The sequence below is a fragment of the Theropithecus gelada genome, chromosome 9 (assembly GCF_003255815.1).
Source record: "Theropithecus gelada isolate Dixy chromosome 9, Tgel_1.0, whole genome shotgun sequence".
NCBI lineage: Eukaryota > Metazoa > Chordata > Mammalia > Primates > Cercopithecidae > Theropithecus > Theropithecus gelada.
The window spans coordinates 129,184,431-129,203,772 of NC_037677.1; the positions used below are offsets into that span (position 1 = coordinate 129,184,431).

The window sequence follows — 19,342 nt, forward strand, 5'->3', positions numbered from 1 at the left end:
GAAGTATTCAGTGAGCCTTTCAGTGTGTAAGTGCGGGTCTTTTTCTGTTTTGAAAAGTCTTCCTGGGTTATAGTTTTAAATGTTAGCTCTGTTCTGTGTTTTGGGTGTCCTTCTTTGGGTCCCTGATCCTACAAATGTTCCTCCTTCTCTGCCTGTCTCCCATGGTCACCTCCTTCTCTCACACAGTTTTCTCTGCACAATTTTGCTCTCTCAGTGGATTTTTCTGACTTTGATGCCCATGTTGGGTTTTCCTTCCAGTGACTCTCCTGGCACCTGCCGTAGCTGTCCTCCTCTGTCATGGCCGTTCTGTGCTCTGCCTCTGTTGCCCCCGAGGTTGATGGGTGCTCTCTGTCTCTTTCTCCCTGTGGTCCATTCTGTATTTTAGTTTCGCATCTCTGATGTCAGGTGGTTTTTCATATTCTCAACTGCTTGAGTAGCTTTGATTTTATCTGCAATGTAGGCTCACGTTCTGTTCTGCCTCACAGTTGTTTTCCTCGGGTCAGGCACATTTCCCTCACTTTGCGTGTGTCAAATTTTCTGGTTTTTTTTTTTTTTGCAGCCGTTTTGTAGGGACTTCTTCCTTTTGCTCATCTTTAGTGGGAGTAGGGGCTTTGCAGGATTCCTGGTGTAATAGCGCCCTCTTCTGTAGGTATTGCAAAGTCCAAGTGCATTCGCTGGCTTTGGAAGTTTGGGCAGCGATTGGGGTCTGGGAGTCCTTCGTTCTCTGATTTGCTGGCGCTCTTTCTCTTTCAAGTCCCTCCTTTCCTGCCTTTTCTTCCTTTCTCCTTTGCCGCCTGGTGACTCAGGGCTGCCTCTTCTCCCTCTTTTTCAAAATCTTTTTCTCTTCTTCGTCGGTAGTGTGTCAGTAGTGCCCTTGAAATCATGGCTGTCCTGCTAGGCTGGGCTCCCACTTTCACTCACAGCGGCCTCCACGTCTCGCTCGTGTTCCGACCGCGCTGGGATGTGCTGGGACGTGCTGGGACGCTCTTCCCGAATCTTCACCTCCGGGCTTGCTAGCTGTGTGAATCTGTGTGTCTCTTCCCTGGTGTCTCCCTTCCCTCTCTTGTGATGTTTCTTGCTGTGCCTTTGTGCTCCACAAAGCCTTGCACCCCAGCGGGGGCAGCCCTGGAGCCCGAGAGATCACCTTCTGGAGTCTGGATTTTTCCTCATTTTATTCTATTTTATTTATTTATTTTTTGAGACAGAATGTTGCTCTGTCTCCCAAGCTGGAGTGCAGTGGCACAATCTCGGCACACTGCAGCCTCCGCCTCCTGGGTTCATGCGATTCCCCTGCCTTAGCCTCCCAAGTAGCTGGGATCACAGGTGTACGCAACCACGCCTGGCTAATTTTTGTATTTTTAGTAGAGACGGGGTTTCACCATATTGGCCAGGCTGGTCTCGAACTTCTGACCTCAGGTGATCCACCCGCCTCGGCCTCCCAAAGTGCTGGGATTACAGGCGTGAGCCACTGAGCCCGGCAGCTTCCACCTTTTCTTCAAGCCACGCTGAGGCTGCAATTTGGGTTTTTCTCTATATATAAGTAATATATATATGTACACACACACATATATACACGTATATATATATAAAAACATAGTTTATATATTACATTCATTATATATCACATATTAAAATGTATACATATAAATATGCCTACATAGAAAATTGAGGAGCAAATTTTTGGGAGTAGGTGGTCTTCAGCTACCCTGGAGGCTCATTCTATATATTTTAAGGAACCCACGAAGAAAAAATATAATCTTTAATATTTACCCAGATACTTCCCATTTTTTCTGCCTTTCCTTTGTTCTTGGAGATCCAGGCTGCCCCCAGATCATTCCCCTCCAGCCCTGCCTGGCCGTCAGTTTCCAGCAGACCTACTAGTGGAACATTCACTTAGTTTTCTTTTGTGTGAAAATGTTTCCCTTTGCCTTCGTTCCTGAAGGATATTTTCAATAGATACTGACTTCTGGGTTGACTTGTTGTTTTTTCCTTCAGGACTTTAAAGGCCTTGTTCCCCTGTCTTTTGGCCTCCAGGTTTCCTGATAAGAAATCCACGGTAATTTGAATTGTTGACTCCTTCCTGCATGTGTGTTCTGTGACTTCTCCCCAGTTGGTTTCAGAAGCTTTTTCTATTAATATATTTTTGTTTTCCTCAATTTGATTTTGATAAAATGTGGCACAGATGTGCCTAGATAGGAATTTCTTTGAATTTATCTTGTGATTTGTTGTTTGAATTTATCTTGTTAGACACTCACTGAGGTTCTAGAATCTGTAAATGTACGTCTGTCAGCAAATTTAGGGGAATTTTGGCCGTTGTTTATTCTCAGAGTTTTTCTCACGCTCCTCTGTTTCCCCGCTCCTTCTGTCGCTGTGACTACGCATAGAGTAGATGTGATGCCGTTTTCCCACCAGAGGCTCTGCTGGCTTTTGCTGAACCTTTGTGCTTTCTGCTCTTTGATTTCAGTAATTTCTCTTGACTCATCTTCAGGTTTGCTGGCTGTCCTCTGTTGTCTTCATTTTACCATTGAGTTCTTCTGGTCGTTTGTTTCAGATATTGTATGAATGTTTTTAGTTTTTGAAATTTCCGTTTGTTTCTCCTTTATAGTTTCTGTTGAAATTTCCTTTCTTTTCATTTATTTCAAGAGTGTTTACTTTGACCTCATGGAGCACGTTGTAGTTGTTGCTTGGAAGCCTTCCTCTGCTGTTTCCGGCATTGGTGTCGTCTTGGTGGTGGCATCTGTCTGTTTTTCTTTCTATGAAACGCGGGCCACGTTTTCAGATTCCGATAACTCAGGGTTGTGTCCTAGTCATTGTGGATGCTGCGTTGTGTAGACACTGGCTTTTCTTACAGTTCTTCTCAGCATGCATTCACCCTGATGAGGTACAGACCATAAGTTCAGTCTCACGCTGGGTGCTGGTCAGAGCCCACCTCACCACTCAGAGCCTCTGCTTGCCTGTGTAGGTTGTCGCACACGCATGTGTTTGGGGTTATTGGAGACTCGAGCAGGTTCATACACAGACTTAGGGTTGCCTTTTTCTAGCTCTTCCCTCCAGGGTTGTCCCCGCACCGTCCGGCTAGCCTGGGCTTCTTTTTGTTGCTCTTCTAGCCAGAGAGAGGGTGGGGTTTCCTCTGGATTTGTGGGGTCCACATTCTGCTGCTCCCGTATGTGTGGCCCAGGCTTGGGCAAAGTCCGAAGAGGGAAGAATGAGAGATGCTCCCTGTGTGTCGCTTCTCCAGGCTCTGACTCCCAGTGCTGCCTGTCTGCCTTGCTTTACCTCTCAGCGTCCTCGGGTGCTTGTTTTGTTTTTAGTGTATGGTTGTCCTCAGCGGGAACAATGGCCTCGGAGGGCCTCACACTCCCATGGCAAAACCAGAGCCCCTGCCGAGATGCCCTTGCAGTGCCTTTTAGTTGATGCATGTCTGTGTACACCTTCCTTTCTCTTGGTGGTTTCCTGCTCTTTGCCTCTCTTTGCCTACACTTATCTGTGGAAGGCGTCCAGTGTCCCCCACACCGTGTCCGTGGTCCTGTGGCTGGAGGCGTCCTGTGGCCGTGCTCAGCGTGCTATCTCCCATTTCCTGGAATCAGCCTCTGTCTAGATCCGACATGGGTTCAGTTTTTCCGCCAGGATGCTTTGCCGTGGCGTTGCAGCTTCCATCGGGAGGCGTGTGCTCTGCTCACCCCTCTGTCTGTGTCTCTTGGTGGTATTAGCAGCCGCTGGTCGTCACTGCCTCAATTTACTGCATCGTTAAGGATTTTAAAATGGCTGTATTCTAATTCTACCATTTCTTTTTCATTTTTTGCTAGGAGTGTTTCTATAAAGAGGGACTGTGTCCCCTGTGTTTTTCCAGAGACACCGATTGTCCAAGAAAGGCAGGATAATGCCTTGCTTCGTTCCCCTTATTTGCCAGTTTTCCAAACAATGTCCTGATTCAAAATAACACCCTGATTTCAAGATGACCCATGCCTGGAGGCTCTCAGGCTCGTTAGGGACTCATGGATATAAACTGTTTTGTTGTTCTGATCCATTCTAGACCATAATTCTGTGTCCTAGACGGAGTTTACAATATGTGAAGTTACAGTTCTCCATACAGGTAACTAGTTCAGCTATCCGGATAGATCTAACCAGGATGCCTTCCTTCTCCTTCATGAATTCCACAGACAGTTCACCTGTGCCTTTGTGGAGTGAGATGACCCTGTGCCAGAGGGCGGTTTTCTGAGCCCAGTCTTTCAGCAGAAGCCCCTGGGACTGGGTGTTAACTCACCCGCAGTCTGTTCCAGGACAGCTTTGCACGGGCCCCGTATTGTAAACTGTGCGTGGAGGTGGTTTGCTTCGTGGGTGTGGAGGAACAACAGCATTATTTCCCGCCATTCAGTGCCCTGCTCTTTTCTATGGTCATTCATTGTTTTCTTCTGAAAGTTTTCATGGAAAAGATCTTATCATTTTGATAACTTGGTTTTCAAAGAAGTGTGGCCTTTCGTCTGTTTGGGATGTGCCCGTCCGTGTAACCTGTTGTAGATGTGTGGAGACCCTGGGCTTCTCCTGATGCATCATTTTGTGTTTCTGAAGCATGCTCTCACTTCAGCTTTGGGGACGTCATCACCCCCGTGCACAGTCAGGGTGTTGGGCACACAAGCAGGGCTCCCCAACATGGACCAGCGCTGGTGTGTCAGGGTTCAGGGCTCACAGTCCAGTGGGAGGGGATGTGGAGAACAGCCTGTGACCACAGAGGAAAAGGAGGTTCACTAAGCCATCGGGGAGTCCAGCGGGAAGGGGTGGCCTTCTGGGGACAGCCTGGAGCCCGCCTGCGGTCCGGGGACAACCTGGAGCCCGCCTGCGGTCTGGGGGCCAGCCTGGACCCCGCCTGCGGGGGAGGCCCGGGGCGTGGGGAGTGGGTGGAGGCGTTTCCAGCAGAGGGGCAGCAGCAGAGCCCCCGCGTGCAGCGCTTGCTCCGTGCGGTGTCCGGCAGGCTGGGGACGCCGTCTGAGAAACCGTGGTGCCCTTGGTTCTTCTCCACGTGGCTCACCGGCCGTCCTCTCGCATCAGGGCTGTGTCTCACTGTGCATCTGGTGTTCCGGGGCCCTGATGTGGCGGCTACGCCAGCATAGCTGCAGTTTCTCCACCGCCTCACTCCTGCCAGTGACAGCCCAGGAAATGCTGTAAAATCTAGTTATCCGTGAGGTCATTGGAATTCGAGGACACATCTTTTCTTGTAGTGGCGTTTGCCTGCAGAGCTGTGTGCGTCGCAGCCCCCTTTCTTCCCCCATCATGCCGGGAGCAGGGGTCCCCTCTGTTTGCAGAGACCTGGCCTTTGTTGGCTGGGGCTTTGCTTAGGAGCACATCCGTGTAACGTACACTTGCTTTCGAGAGAAACCAAGCTGTTCTGGTTTAAATTAGCGGGACCCTTTGTCAAGAACTGCATGAAAATATATATGTAAGACTTCTGACCCAACTTTCCGTGTGGAGGGGCGGCTGCACGCGGGGATAAAGACCTGCCAATGAAGCTCAGTGGTAATTTTACATGTCATAACTCTTCGTCATCCTGCTTTTCTGTCCCGTGCCTGGAATCTTGTCAGCCCGGGGAGACTGAGAGTGTGTGTCGTTGATGTAGCTCACGTTCAGTCCAGTACAAAGCAGGCCTTGGCGGGTCGCCCTGTGGGAGATGTTGACTTTAAATGAATGTCATGGAGAGAGGAGTCATTTTCTTCAGTTGTTTATTTAAACTTAGTGACTTGTTAAAATTTTGTTTCAAACAGTATTAATTAGCAAGATCATTGGGTTTACCATTAAGATATATTGAATATAGGGTTCCCCCCCCCATAGAGATATGGCTTAATAAGTTAGCTCTGCTAGTATATAGAAGGAATTCAACTATTAAGAATAAGAAAGGCACAAAATAAACCTAAACACGTCCAAGTTATCCCTGAATATTGTGCTGCTGCCACTCCTTTCTCTGGGTGGAACGGGAGTCGAGGCAGTCCAGTGAGAAATGCCATGGGCCTGAAGGATATTGAGGCCAGATGCAGTGACTCACCTGTAGTCCCAACACTTTGGGAGGCTGAGGTGGGAGATTGCTCGAGCCTGGGAGTTGGAGGCTGCCGTGAGCTGTGATCACACCACCGTACTCCAGCCTGGGCAACAGAGTGAGACGCTGTTTCAAATGAAATTAAATGAAATAAAATTAAAATTAAATAAAATATAAGTGTAATAAATATGTTGTCTTAGGACAGGCAGCTTAGTGTTTGGATTCTGAGACCTAGCACGAATGGTGAAGGGATGGGGGATGAGAGGAAGTCAAAGGGCATGAAAGCATCAGCCTGGCCCAGGTCTGAGGATGCTGTAAGTTACTAATCCTGCCGGTGTGCTCGAGGTGCTGTGACCAAGGCCAGGAGCTCTGGCATAGAAGTAAAAGCCAGCGTCGGTTCCTGTGCCCAGCCCTGCACCACTATGCCCACGGTGTCCATCACCTTGGGTCCCGGCGCCCTGTGAGGAGAGAGCTGATGTCGCCTCCCGCTCGCAGGGGGTCGTGGAGGCTCCGGAGCTTGGTGACCCCACAGCTGATCGCCCCATGGTGTCCTAGGGCGTGTGGGCACAGTGAGGCCTCTTCTTTGCCGGGGAGGTGTGGCGGATCTCAAGCCCACCCACTTCCCCCGCCCGGACACCACAACAAAACCAGAGTTGTGCATCAAGAAAGCCTGGAAACAGTCAGACCACCAGAATCACTCAGGCCACTGGCACCAAGGGTTGTCTGTTTTCAGAACTTCTGTTGTTTTGAGCACAGCCTAAAGGGACAGCTGGCCCCTGGGGAACCACGTTCGGCCGGCCGTTAGGGAGAATTGCACCGCCTGGGCCTGAAGGCAGTGGGCTGTCTGGCCTCCTGAGTGCCCGGGTAGCCCATGCCCATGTCCATGAGGGAGGATCCCGCTCGATGCGTCCATGCAGAGGCTGCTGCGAACTCAGGCATGGCCGCCCTTGTCTCCTGCTGCCGCTGCCACCTGCAGCACAGACGGGGCCTGTCCATGGGACCTGGTCAGAGCCGTTTCTGTCTCCCCAGCCTGGGCCCGTCTTCCCTTGCTGGCTGTCCACCTGCTCAGCTGTGCCTGGACCATGGCCACTGGGCTCTTGGGAGGCGGGCCGTGCCCGTGACTCTTGGGAGTGGGCCGTGCCCGCGGCTCTGCCCGGCTCACAGCGAGTGTTGTGTTGTCGTGGCACCTCCAGGCTCCCAAGCCCAGCACAGGCAGCACCGGCCCCTTCTCTCCCTGCCTTTCCCCTCCTCTAAGGAAGTCCGTCCTACTGGGCCCTTGGTGGCTGTCAGGGCACCACCACCCCAGCACCGGACAGAGAACCCTGTGGGGGACCTGCTCCTTGGAAGCTCTGTGCGTCCTGTGTTCCAGAAGAGCGGGGTCCATCAGTGCCTCACGCCTCATCCTGCCCAAGTGACGTGTGGCTCCCCGGCTGCGTCGCGTGTGTCCCGCCCAGGGTTTCCTGCCGGGTGAGGCGGTTCACGTCCTGGCCTGCGGCTGTCAGGGCTCCTGTGAGTGGCGAGGTGTGCGGTGCGGAGCAGTGGCTAGACTGACAGTGGGAAGTAGACGGGGACCTGCAAGGAGGGGGGGCCATGTCGGTACTGAGGCCGCTCTCCGAATTCTCTGCCCGCGTGTCCTCTCGGAGCCTCTTGGAAGCCGCCAGGTCACACAGGAGACCGCACTGACAAGGATATTAAGGATGTTTGCGGCCGTGCTCTTTAGCTGTGAAAGTTTGGGACAGATTCAGCACGCCGCAGCGGTGATTACGGGAGTCAGAATCCTTGCTAGGGACCTCAGAGACATGTCGGGGATCTGGGAGCCTTGGTGGTGCGGGCGGGGCAGGGGACCGGTGGCCGTGACGCCAGGCTCAGTTCCCGGCTCTGCCACTTAGTGGAAGTGACCTTGCGCGAGTTGCTGCTGTGTGTCGGCGTCCTCCCAGGCTGTGAACAGGCGGTGGAGTGCCTGCCTCCTATACACATGAACACACACGCATACACAGGCACACGTGTATGCACACATGCCCAGGCACACACGTGCTGGTACGTGCTCCCGCACACACATGCACACGTGTGCGCCCTTGCTGGGGTTGTGCCTGGGTGTTGCTAATGGCAGACTTCCTGGTGAGATTGTGACCAGTTGATCTTGAGGCTCCCAGATGCTCTGCGGTAAACGTGTAACTTGTTTTAACTGGAAAAAAGGCCTTCAGATGATTGAAGAGGGCTCTGAGAAATCTGGACTCTTCTGTATGGAATTTATAGTAATGGGAAATTGAAAAGTACTGGAAATGTAACTAACTAGAAGCACAAAGGCGAGGCGACTCCTAGAATCTGTCCAGAAGAACCCATGGTCGCAGACATGGGGCCCCGTCTCTGCCAGACCCTGGTGGCTCCCAGGCCGTGGGAGCGGTGGAGGAGGCGGTGCCCTGTGTGGCGTGTGGCTCTGCGGGCGGCTCCGACCACCCTGACGGTGTGATTCTCTCCCTCCAGGTCGTGCACACACACAAGCCGCACTTCATGGCCTTGCACTGTCAGGAGTTTGGAGGGAAGAACTACGAGGCCTCCATGTCCCACGTGGACAAGTTCGTCAAGTAAGTCTCGGGGCAGGTGCTGGTGTGTGTCCACTTCTCCGGGGGTGGGGGGTGCCGGCGGGGGTCTTTTGATGGTACTATGATCCCCAGCCTCACCATTCAGGACTCACCTGGGGGTCATCTTGGCTGAGTCTCAGTTTTCCAAAGAGAGGAGTGGCCCAGACATGTGACTGCGAGCCTCCTTGGGGCGGCGACCAAAGGCCACGGAGTGACAGCCCGCTGCCTCCACACGGCGAGGGTCTGTGCTCTCGGGCCAGGGCACGTGAGCCCCAGGTACCGAGCAGAGCCGTCCCCGTGTGTGTGTGTCTGTGGCTGGGCCTGCGGTGGCTGGGAGTCACGTCCCACTGCGGCGTCTGTCTCAGGGAGGTCGGCTGGGAGCGTCCATCTTTCTTGGAGGCGAAATCTCCATCGTTTAGGAGGAAGGTGCCCCGCATGTGGTCCCAAAGTGCACGCCCTGAAACTTCCGATAGGGCCGGCCCAACTGGGTCCTGTTAGGGAGGAGGGGGCGCCCGGACCTGGGGCATCCAGGAGTGGACAGGAGTAGGTAGGGGCAGGCAGGCTCGTGTTCAGACATGGGGCCTCCTGTTGGCTGTTGCTAATAGTGGCTGCTGTATTTTCCTGAGGCCGCAGCCATGCAGCCCGTCCTCCGTGTCCCCTACAGTGTGGCCTTGGCACATTCCCGTGTTGGGGGGCTTGTCTCCACCTCCAGACCCTGGGCAAGCCCTGGCTTCTTCGCAGCATGAGGGCTTCTGGGACCAGTCCCCAACATGGCAAAGCTTCACTGCTGCCACACTCTGTGGGTCGACATAGCCACATGGAGTCGGGATCTGTGGGCAGAGCTGTTGAGCCCTCCCGGCCTGGTGCCAGTGTGAGTGTGAGCGAGGCTTCAGGCAATCCCAGCCGCTGCGTCCTTGCTGTCCAGGTGCCGGCTGTCGTGCAGTGACATAAGCCCTCTGTCTTGAACTCCCAGCATAGGGTCCTTGAGCAGAACAAAGTGATGGTTTCAGCTGCTAAAAAAAACCTGCCACAACTTCCCAAAATAATCTATAATTTAAGGCAGTTTTTTTTTTTTTTTTTTTTTTTTTTTTTTTAATACGGAGTCTCGTTCTGTCGCCCAGGCTGGAGTGCAGTGGCGTGATCTCGGCTCACTACAAGCTCTGCCTCACGGGTTCACACCATTCTCCTGCCTTAGCTGGGACTACAGCTGCCCGCCACCACACACAGCTAATTTTTTTGTTTTTTTGTTTTTGATAGAGATGGAGTTTCACCATGTTAGCCAGGATGGCCTCAATCTCCTGACCTTGTGATCTGCCTGCCTCAGCCTCCCAAAGTACTGGGATTACAGGTGTGAGCCACGATGCCTGGCCAGTTTAAGGCAGTTTTAATTAAAATCTTAGTGGCATTTTTCCTAACACTCAACAGACTAATACTAAAATTGCCATATAAGAGCAAAGGGTCAAGAATAGCTAAAAGAATCCTGAAAGAAAACAAAGTGGATTCTCACCCAGCTTGACCCCAGGGATCATTCCGAAGAAGCGGTGGGGCAGGTGGCATGGCACAGGCTCGGAAAGGAGAGCAGGTCAAGGCAGGTGCGCAGCCCAGAGAGCAGAGAGTGGAGTCGAGGCCCCGCCCAGTCCCTCACGGCTGCACCTGGAGGAGGACAGGTGGGCACATGGGCAGGGGCACGGGATCGTTGGTGTCCTGTGTTGGGAAAAATGAAATTGGATCCCTGCTTTATGTCATAAGCAGCCTCTTCTCACTCACCCTACGTAAGACGAATTTCAGTTGTATTAATTACATAAATGTAAAAGGCAACATTAAACATTTCAGTCTAAAATATAGGAGAAAATCTTTATAGTTTTGGGATGAGAGATTTCTTTTAAAATGTACAGGAAGTGCAGCCTACAGAATAGAAGGTTGAAATATGTGGCCGTGTTTGAACTAAGCATTTGCTTATGAAAAGGCACCAAAATGAGGTCAGAATTAAGCCATTTTGGGAGAAGAGATCCGCGGCGCACCTTCCTGACAAAAACCAGTGTCTCCATATATGAAGAACTCAGTGAGTCGGCAGGAAAAGGAAGGCAGCCGCCGTTGGGAAGCGGGGCACCTTCCCGAGGAGAGAAAGTGAGGATGGACCCTGAGCACGGAGGACGCTGCCCTCGCAGCAGGCGGGGATGCCATGAGCCGCACGGGAATGACGTCGCCGTGTTCGGTGTGAGGGCTTCACTGCAGAGTGTGGCCCCACGGCCTTGTGCCCCGCCGTGCCGTGTGTGTTTCCTTCCTCCGCACTTTGTGCCTGATGTACAGCATTGTGATTTTTGCTCTAAACAATTTTCTTTTTAAAAGGTTAAGACGTGAGAGAAACGCCATTGATTTGGACCAGTTCCCTGGCTGGTTTCAGTGCCCTCCACCCTTTTGTGTGGATTCTGGTTTTTATCTGGCGTCCTTCTCCCTCTGCCTGAAGAACGTTCTTTAACATTTATTTTAGCACAAGTCAGCTGCTCATGAATTTTCTCAGCTTTTGTTTATCTGAAAAAGGTCTTTGTCCTCATTTTTGAAAGCTGTTTTGTTGTAAATAGAATTCTAGCTTGTCAATTTTTTTTTCCTCTCACTACTTTAATGATATCGCCCCATTGTCTTCTGTATTGCGTTGTTGCTGGTGAGAATCTCGTCATTGTTCTCTCTTAATTTTCTTGTATATAATGTGCCCTTTCCTCCACTGCTAGGTTTTGTCTTTATAGCTGGTTTGCAGCAACCTGATTATCTTGTACTTTACTTTGATGTGCTTTATGTTTATCTTGCTTGGGGCTGTTTGAGCTTTTGCAGTCTGTGGGTTTATCGTTTTAATCAAATTTGGGGAAAGTTTGTCCATTATTTCTTTAAATGCTGTTTTTCTTTTCCTTCCCTTCTCTTTCGTTCTCAGGCTCCAGCTACCTGTGTTAGATTGCCTGGTTCTGCGCCACAGGGCCCCAGAGCGCTCCTGATTGTTTCCAGCTCATTTGCCCTGTGTTTCAGTTTGGATCGCTTCTGTTGCTGTAGTTTTAAGTTGCCAGGCTCTTTTCTGTTGCAGGTTTTGATCTTCTCTTCGGTACATGCAGTCAGTTCTTTCATTTCTGATGTTGTGTTTGTCAGCTCTTTCCAGAAGCCTCACGTGTGCTTTCCCTGTCCTCGCTTTTCCCTGTGTCTGTGCGTTCCTTTTGCTCTCTGGTCACAGTTGTAATGGCTGTTCCCAGCTGCTTTCAGCTCATTTCGTCATTTTTGTCTCCTCTGGGTCTGTTTCTGTTGACTGCTTCTTCCTATCAGCTCACTCCATTTTTGCCTCTTCCAGGTCTGTTTCTGTTGACTGCTTCTTCATAGGATGACGGGACACATTCACATGGTGTTGCTGCTTCTCATATCAAGTTATTTTCCATACAATGCCAGACATTGCGAATGTTACATTGTTTAGTGTTTGAGCCCTGTTTTCTTCCTTTAAAGCATGTTGACGGTTGTGTTTGCCAACAGTTAAGCCGCCTGGGGATCAGTGGGAGTCTGTCAAGGCGTTCTTTGCCTTGCCCTTCTCTACTGGTGCGGTTTTATTTTCTTCAACGTGGAGCCCCCTTCTTCCTGACACGTGGACTGGCTGGATCACGGGGTGCTGGTCTCCTGTCTCCCCACTGTCTTGAATAAGCAAGTGTGGGTTGGGGGATGATGTACTGTCTCCGTGGAGGGGCCGGACAGGTGGGGCCTCGTCCTCCCGTTTGCGGGCTCCAGGGGTGTGCGGTGGCCTCCTCTGCAGCCATGCTTTGCGGAGATGGTGGTGAGCTTGTCTCCTTAAGGCTTTCTTGATGATAAAATGTGACCAGTAGGATGAACGGTCAGGGACAATGGCGTGTCCAGAGGTCCTTTCCCTCCTGTGTGGTTGCAAGGCCATGGCAACTCAACCACCATCCTCACTGCCACTTCTGGGAGGAGCAGAGGGGGACAGAACTGCCTTGGCCCTGGGGTGCATGTGCCCCAACCTGTGTGTGCTGGTGGCTATTGGGGGTCCAATTGCTCTCTTAAGACCAAGCGTGAGCTATCAGGAGACCCCCCAGAGCTTGGAGTTGTGCTTCCCTGGCATGAGACCTTGGGTGTGTTCTCGATGTCTCCAGCCCTGGGAGGCCTCAGACCCCGGCATCTCACAGGCTGCGTGGAGACCAGAGCCTGCGGGAGCTCCATTCTCTGCCCTCTGCCTGTCATGGGTGGACGGTCTCACGGTGATGTGCCCATGTGCTGGGGCCCCTCTTTACACCTTGTGGGCATCTCATGAGGTACAAGGCGTCTGTGTGGCTTTTCCTCAGGAACTTACTTTCTTCCTTCCAGAGAACTATTGTCGAGTGATGCGATGAAGGAATATAACAGGGCTCGAGTCTACCTGGACGAAAACTACAAATCCCAGGAGCACTTCACGGTGAGTCGCTTCCGCTGCCCGGCACAGGGGTCAAACAGGCTGGCCTTGGCGGAAGCCGGCCCTTTTGCCTGTGTAAATGGAGAGGGGGTTGGGGTGCTCCCCGCCTGAAGCCTCACTCCCGCCGCCCTCCCTGGCGCTCCTGCAGCCTGCTTGGTGGTCTGCTCGGTGGTCTGAGCCCGTGGCTGGCCTGACAGGGAAGGTGGCCCAGCACGCACAGGGTCTTGGGGCTCCAGACCAAGCCCAAGCGGGAGTTGGGGAGTGACAGCTGGGGAGAGGCCCAGGGCCTCAGTGTGTGTGAAAAAGAGGGAGTCCGAGGCTCCGGGCGTGTAGATGAGAGGTTGGACGGCAGCCGGGATCCGCTCCGAGAGCCACCATCGCCAGCCCTGCTCCCATGCTGGGGCATCCTGCCTTGGAGAGAGGCTGTTCCTCGGGGTGAGCACAGGGGGAGTGGGACGTGAGAGGTTGGATGGCAGCCGGGATCTGCTCCGAGAGCCACCATCGCCAGCCCTGCTCCCATGCTGGGGCATCCTGCCTCAGAGAGAGGCTGTTCCTCGGGATGACCACAGAGGGGTGGGACAGAGCCTTCCACAGGGCTGCGAAAGACCGGTCCCTCCTCTGGTCCCTCCTCTGCGGTCCTCTGTCAGGTGGACACATGAGAGGGTGGTCCTGGTGGACGTGGCAGCCACAGAGACACAGGCACCAGGTGTCTGGGAAGGGACAGGAAGCCCCTCGGAGGAGGGGATGTTCTGCAGGTCGTGAATAACTTGCTGTTGGTTCAAAGACCCACATCTTAAATCCCGTCTTTACGCCCTGGGCCCTCTGGCCTGGGTCCATGTCCCCTGTCTCTGGGGAGGCCCTGGGTCCCCCTGGCCTGGGTGCATCTCCCCTGTCTCTGGGGAGGCCCTGGGTCCCCTGGCCTGGGTCCATCTCCCCCGTCTCTGGGGAGGCCCTGGGTCCCCCTGGCCTGGATCCATCTCCCCTGTCTCTGGGGAAGCCCTGGGTCCCCCTGGCCTGAGTCCATCTTCCCTGTCTCTGGGGAGGCCCTGGGTCCCCCTGGCCTGGATCCATCTCCCCCATCTCTGGGGAGGCCCTGCATCCTTCTTACCCATCTCTGGCCTGTCCCAGCATCAGCGCCCACCGCCATCATCCCACCGTTGCATGACAGACCCTTGTTAACCTGCCCTCTCCCTGGCGGGCGCCCCTGTAGGCAGCAATGCTGAGGGTCTCGCTCTCCAGTGTTCCCCTGCCCTGCGGGTGGGACTCTCATTACCCTTTGGGTTCAAGGGTCATCTCACTCGTTTGGGCATCTACTGCCAGTTAATCAATGTCCTTGTCCCTGAGATGGTCACACAGCTGCCCTGCGTGGTCCCCAGCCGTAGTTGAGTCTGTACAATCCCAGGAATCCCCTGTTCGGTCTCCGCCCCTCCCGCTATCAGGCAGCTGCCCACACACAAGTGGCCTCTCCTCATGTTCCGTGGGGCACGTGAGGGCCGCAGGGCCCACTCACACCAGAGCCAAGGCCTCATCCCTGTGCTCAGGATGTCGCTCCTCCTGTCAACCTTCCTTCCTCTCCCACCTTGGTCCCTCCTCCCGACCAGCTTCTTCCTCTCAGCTCTGCCATCCTTTCCATAAAACGGCAGCTTCCTTGACCCTGTCACTCTCCTCTGCCATGACCCAGCATCCTGTGTTTCCCAAGTGGGGGCTTATTCAGATGGAAAAGAAAAATACCTCTGGGTGAGCAGCAGATTAGACATTGCAGAAGAAAAGAGAAGGTGACTGAACTTGAAGACAGCCACAAAAATTACAGTGAAACAGAGAAGGACTGAAAAGTGGATAGAAATCACGGTGAAATACCAGGTGTCCTAACACGTGTGACTGCAGCCCCAGGAGGAGTGGGAAGAGGAGGCAGACAGGGCGATGCTTACAGATGTCATGGCTCAGATTTCCTCACCATTCCATAAAACTTACAGAAAGATCCAAATACTGCAACAAGCTTTAAGCCAAATAAACATACCAATGCAGGCCAAGGTCAGATTGCTGAAAGCAAATTATATGAAGGCCCTTTGCCACCCGTCATCCTCAGAAGAGTAGGGCTCTGCTCCCTACCTCTGTGTGCCGCCCTGCCGTGGGAGCCTCATCTGTGCCAGTCACCAGCCACCTCTTCCTCAGGTGGACCATCGCTCAGCTCTTTCCAGCTTCCTTTAAATAAAAAGACACAGGTATTTTAAAAGTGAAGGGACGGAAGAAGATGTACCTTGCAGCAGTTGTTAGAAGAAAGTAGGAGTGGCTGTCTCCATATCACAGTGACCTCAGAATGAGGGTGTTGTCAGGGCGGAGAGGGGTCATTTCACGATGATAAGGGGTCAGCTTTTCGAGAGGACATAGCGGTTGTGAATGTGTGCCCCTAATATCAGAGCTCACTTAGACACGAAACCGACAGGACGGATGGAGACAGACAGGCTCTGCACCGCAGGAGGACCCCACAGTCCCCTCTTGCTGACTGACGTGCAGGTGGGCGGAGGAGCAGTGCCCGGCACCTGCGCCCTTGGTGTCTGAGGCTCTCCAGCCAGAGCAGCGGTGGACGCAGCCACAGACAGAAGGCACCCGCGTGCTGGGCCCTGGCCAGAGCAGGCCTCTCGGTCTGTCCGAGCCTGGCTGGGATCCCTGAGAACGAGGCACACGTGGGCTGGATGGAGGGTCAGCGTCATGCTGTGGTTCTGTTTCCACCAAAAACATCTTTCCACAGCAGGGCGAAAGCCTCAGCAAAACCTTTAGGCCCCCGAGGGCCGTGACTGCCGTCCACACCTGCCTTTCAGGGTTTTCCAGGTGGGTCCGGAGTGGCCTGTGCTTGAGGGCTCAGGTCCACCCGAGACTGCCTGGTGTGCGTAACTGGGCATCTGCACCTGGCTGCTGGGCACAGGCCATGCCAGCCCCTTATGAGCTCTGGGGTTGTTCTCCCTTCTTTCTAGGGGTCCTCCCTGGCCCTGGGTGGTTCCAGCAGAACAGTCGCCAGGGCACAAGTCTGGTTCTCGAAAGAACTTGCCCCTGCCTCTATGAGACAGAAATGATATAAACACGTTCTCTCACCAAAAAGAATTAAATTAGAAGTAAATAAAAAAGATTTACGGAAAAGTCTCAAATATTTGGAAATTAACTTATTAATTACTAACCCCAAGTCAAACAATGTCACCAAAGAAATGAGAAAATACTTTAAATTATGTGAAAAGCTAGAACCTTCAAAATCTGTGAGATGCCAAAATAGTCTGCACCCACTGCAGATCCTGCAGCAGCCTCCAGTGAGGGGAGCACGGCCCCACCTGTGAAAGGAAAGGTGCCTCTCGGGGAGGAAGCACAGGGGCTGGGCTGGGCCCCCCCCCACAAGAAGCCGCTGCGCACTTGGTGCCTCAAAGTGCCCAACAGTGGTGCGGCCGGCGTGCACACGCTCCCCAGTTGGGTCTCTGAGATGTCTGACTCCAGGGTGCAGGGTGCCAGGGCGGCCGAACAGGCCCCCCAGAGGCAGCCGCGCCGGGTGTGAGGCCCCGAGGCTGTTCCTCCGGTTACCCTCACGACGGGGGTTTCTAGAAAATGGGACAGGATAAGGCTTGGGAGTGGGAGTGGGTCTCAGGCCTGCTCTTGGGGAACTGGGGCCTGGCAGGAGCTCCCATGCCTGTGCCGCCGCCCTTCAGCTCAGTGGGCTCCAGCCCCAGCTTCCCTTTCTGGGCACAGCCCTGGTCTCTCCCACAGCCACGGCCCTGAGTGAGGCTTTAGGCCAGGTGGATGGTAGAGGGCAGCCTTGCCTGGCAGTGGGGAGGGTCCGGGATGCCCCAGACACCCAGTCGGGAGCTCACGCCAAGCTGGCACCAGGTGGGCCTGTCATCCCTGTCTTGTCACTGAGACTGGGCCGGTGGGTCCCGGAACGCTGCCCCCGGGCCACCACTGGCCACCTCAGTGGCCTGGTCTTTGCTGGGGGCCCTTGGGGTGTCTGGGTGGCAGGTCCCGACTTCCCCGGGGTCCTGGGCAGAGCTGGACAGCAGCGGCCAGCCAGCCAATCACCCTCCTGACCCAGCCAGGTGCCCTCCGGCTGTCAGAGGGAGGAAAATTTAATTTTTACAAGATTGATGGTATTGGAGCAATATTTTTAGCTGAGTCTGGTTCAAATAATAGGCCATTAATTGAAAAAGGAAATTGAAATGAATTTATCTTGTACATAAATGCTGTCATGGGTATTAATAGGGATCAGAAAATAGTGGCCAGTTCCCAGAAGGCAGTTGAACCTGAAGCTGCGCCTGGCGCGTGAGCCTGTTGGGTGGGGGACGCGGCTGAGGGGCTTCGAGCGACCTGCGGTGCCCATTGCCACCAGGAGATGGCGCCCACGCAGCGCCTGAGAGTTTCCTGCCAGCGATGATCAGACGGCAACTTTTATGCTTAAAAAATGACAACATTAGGCCGGGCACAGTGGCCGATGCCGGTAATCCCAGCACTTTGGGAGGCTGAGGCTGGGATGGCCTGCACCGACCCCGCCAGGCGAGGTGGACCTGGCTCAGGGCGGAGGGCCTGAGGAGGTGCCCAGGCTGATCCCTGGGCTCTGCGCCCACATGGAGTATGGAAAAGTGGTGAGAGCCAGGCTGGAAGACACCTGAGTGCCAGGCGGTCCACGTGCCTCATCCCTGAAGCGCCTTCGTCAGAGCCCCTGCTTCTGGGTTCGGCCTGGTGTCCCTGCCCCTGGGAACGTGTCTGCCCACAGCACTGCAGACAAGGCCTGGGGGAAGCCCCCCGTGGAGGTCTCGGCACAGCGTTGGTACCCAGAGAAATTTCTTAGCCACCGCGGCGCACCCTCCCACACGGGCCTCGACCCAAGAAGTGCCTGGGCGAGGCTTTCCAGGGCTGCCACGTGTCTATTGATCCAAAGCTCCAACGGCACGGAAATCCTGTATTTGGTCCGCTGGGCACACGGGGAGCCCCGAGAACACATCACTCAGTGCCTGGAGAGCCGACATCGGCCAGAGAATGCAGGGCAGCGGCTTCCCTGAACTCTGCTTCCAAGAGGGTTCCGTGAGGAAGAGGTTGCAAGTTCATTTTCGTTTAACCTCACCGGTGTCTGGTTTCACCACAGGAGGGAGCCCTGCAGCGGGAGGGGTGGGGGGCCGGTCACTGGGCTTTGCTGCTGATTTGGCCTACCTGGGAAGCCCAGAGGATGAATGGGGGTCTTATTTATTTTAGTGACTTGAGGCTTGCGTGGGACCTGGTAGGAGCCAAGGCCATCCCGTCCTCCCAGCTCTGCTTAGTGATTTACCATCCGTGGCACTGGCTCGCGTGTCACCCGCCCCTCCCGGAGAGGCTGCGTGGGGCTGTGGGTGCCTGAGTGTAGGTCCCAGCCTGTGTCCTGGGCTCTAGTCCCATTGAAGCCTTGCAGCTGGCTGGGCATGGGTCCCACGCAGACTGGTGTTGCCGGGAGGGCCTGGCGTGGGCACCTGCAGCAGGTTCTTCACCTCCCAGCAGTGACCGTGGCCTCTCAAAGCCTCAGCTACTGCAGTAAGCTTTCCTGCTGGGAGCTATGAGCACGGCTGGGGCCCACGCCCAGGACTGCCCCCACCGGACTGAAAGCCCTGGCTCCTAGAGGGAAGGTGCAGTGGGGTCAGGGTGCGAGAAGGAAAGCCCCGCTCTCCTCTTCATCCACCCACCCGGAAGAAGTTTGGAGAAACCACGCCTTTGAAATGGCTTGAGGTTGGAGCACCTGGCCGCTGGTCACCAACCAGGGGCTCACCCCTCTCCCACCCCCTAGTGCTGCCTTTGCACCTCGGAGGGCAGGTCTCTGCTGGCACCATGAGTGACCTGCAAGCATCACCATGGTGGACTCTGCTCATGCCTTGGTGGCTTCTAGGCTTTTCCCGGGGCCCAGGCCTCCTGCAGAGCAGGGCCTGCCTCCCCCGTGACTGGGGTCTGTGGAGAGTGGCACAGATGCCCTTTGCAAGTGCTGTGCACAGCAGCTCACAGCCCCCACCCCCAGCTCTGGAGTCTGTAAGAGGCAGGCTCTTGGCATGGCCCCCAGGCAGCGGCCCTGGTGCTCTTGGGGCGGGGAGCCCCAGTACCCTGCGGTGGCCCAGGAACAGGAGGCCCGCTGCTTCCTGGGAGAGACCCTTCTGCTTTCCCTCCTCCTCCTCCGTGAGCTCCCCCTTCCTCTCTTGTTCTCCTAAATAAGACTTTAGGGGGAATTTATGGAAAATTGATGGAGTTTATGGATGTTCTTTGATCCAGGGAAGGGGAAGGAAAGGCAAACGCATTTATGATGAGGAAGCTCAT

The 19,342-nt window shown here is 54.3% G+C and overlaps 1 protein-coding gene across 1 annotated transcript in view; it reads left to right on the forward strand.

Moving 5' to 3' along the window:
- INPP5A (inositol polyphosphate-5-phosphatase A) overlaps positions 1–19,342 on the forward strand; it is a 216,879-nt gene that overhangs the window by 105,108 nt on the left and 92,429 nt on the right. The window contains exons 3-4 of the mRNA XM_025397606.1: positions 8,510–8,610; positions 12,955–13,042. Of these exons, the coding sequence (XP_025253391.1) occupies positions 8,510–8,610; positions 12,955–13,042 (189 nt within the window). The remainder of the gene's footprint in view (positions 1–8,509; positions 8,611–12,954; positions 13,043–19,342) is intronic.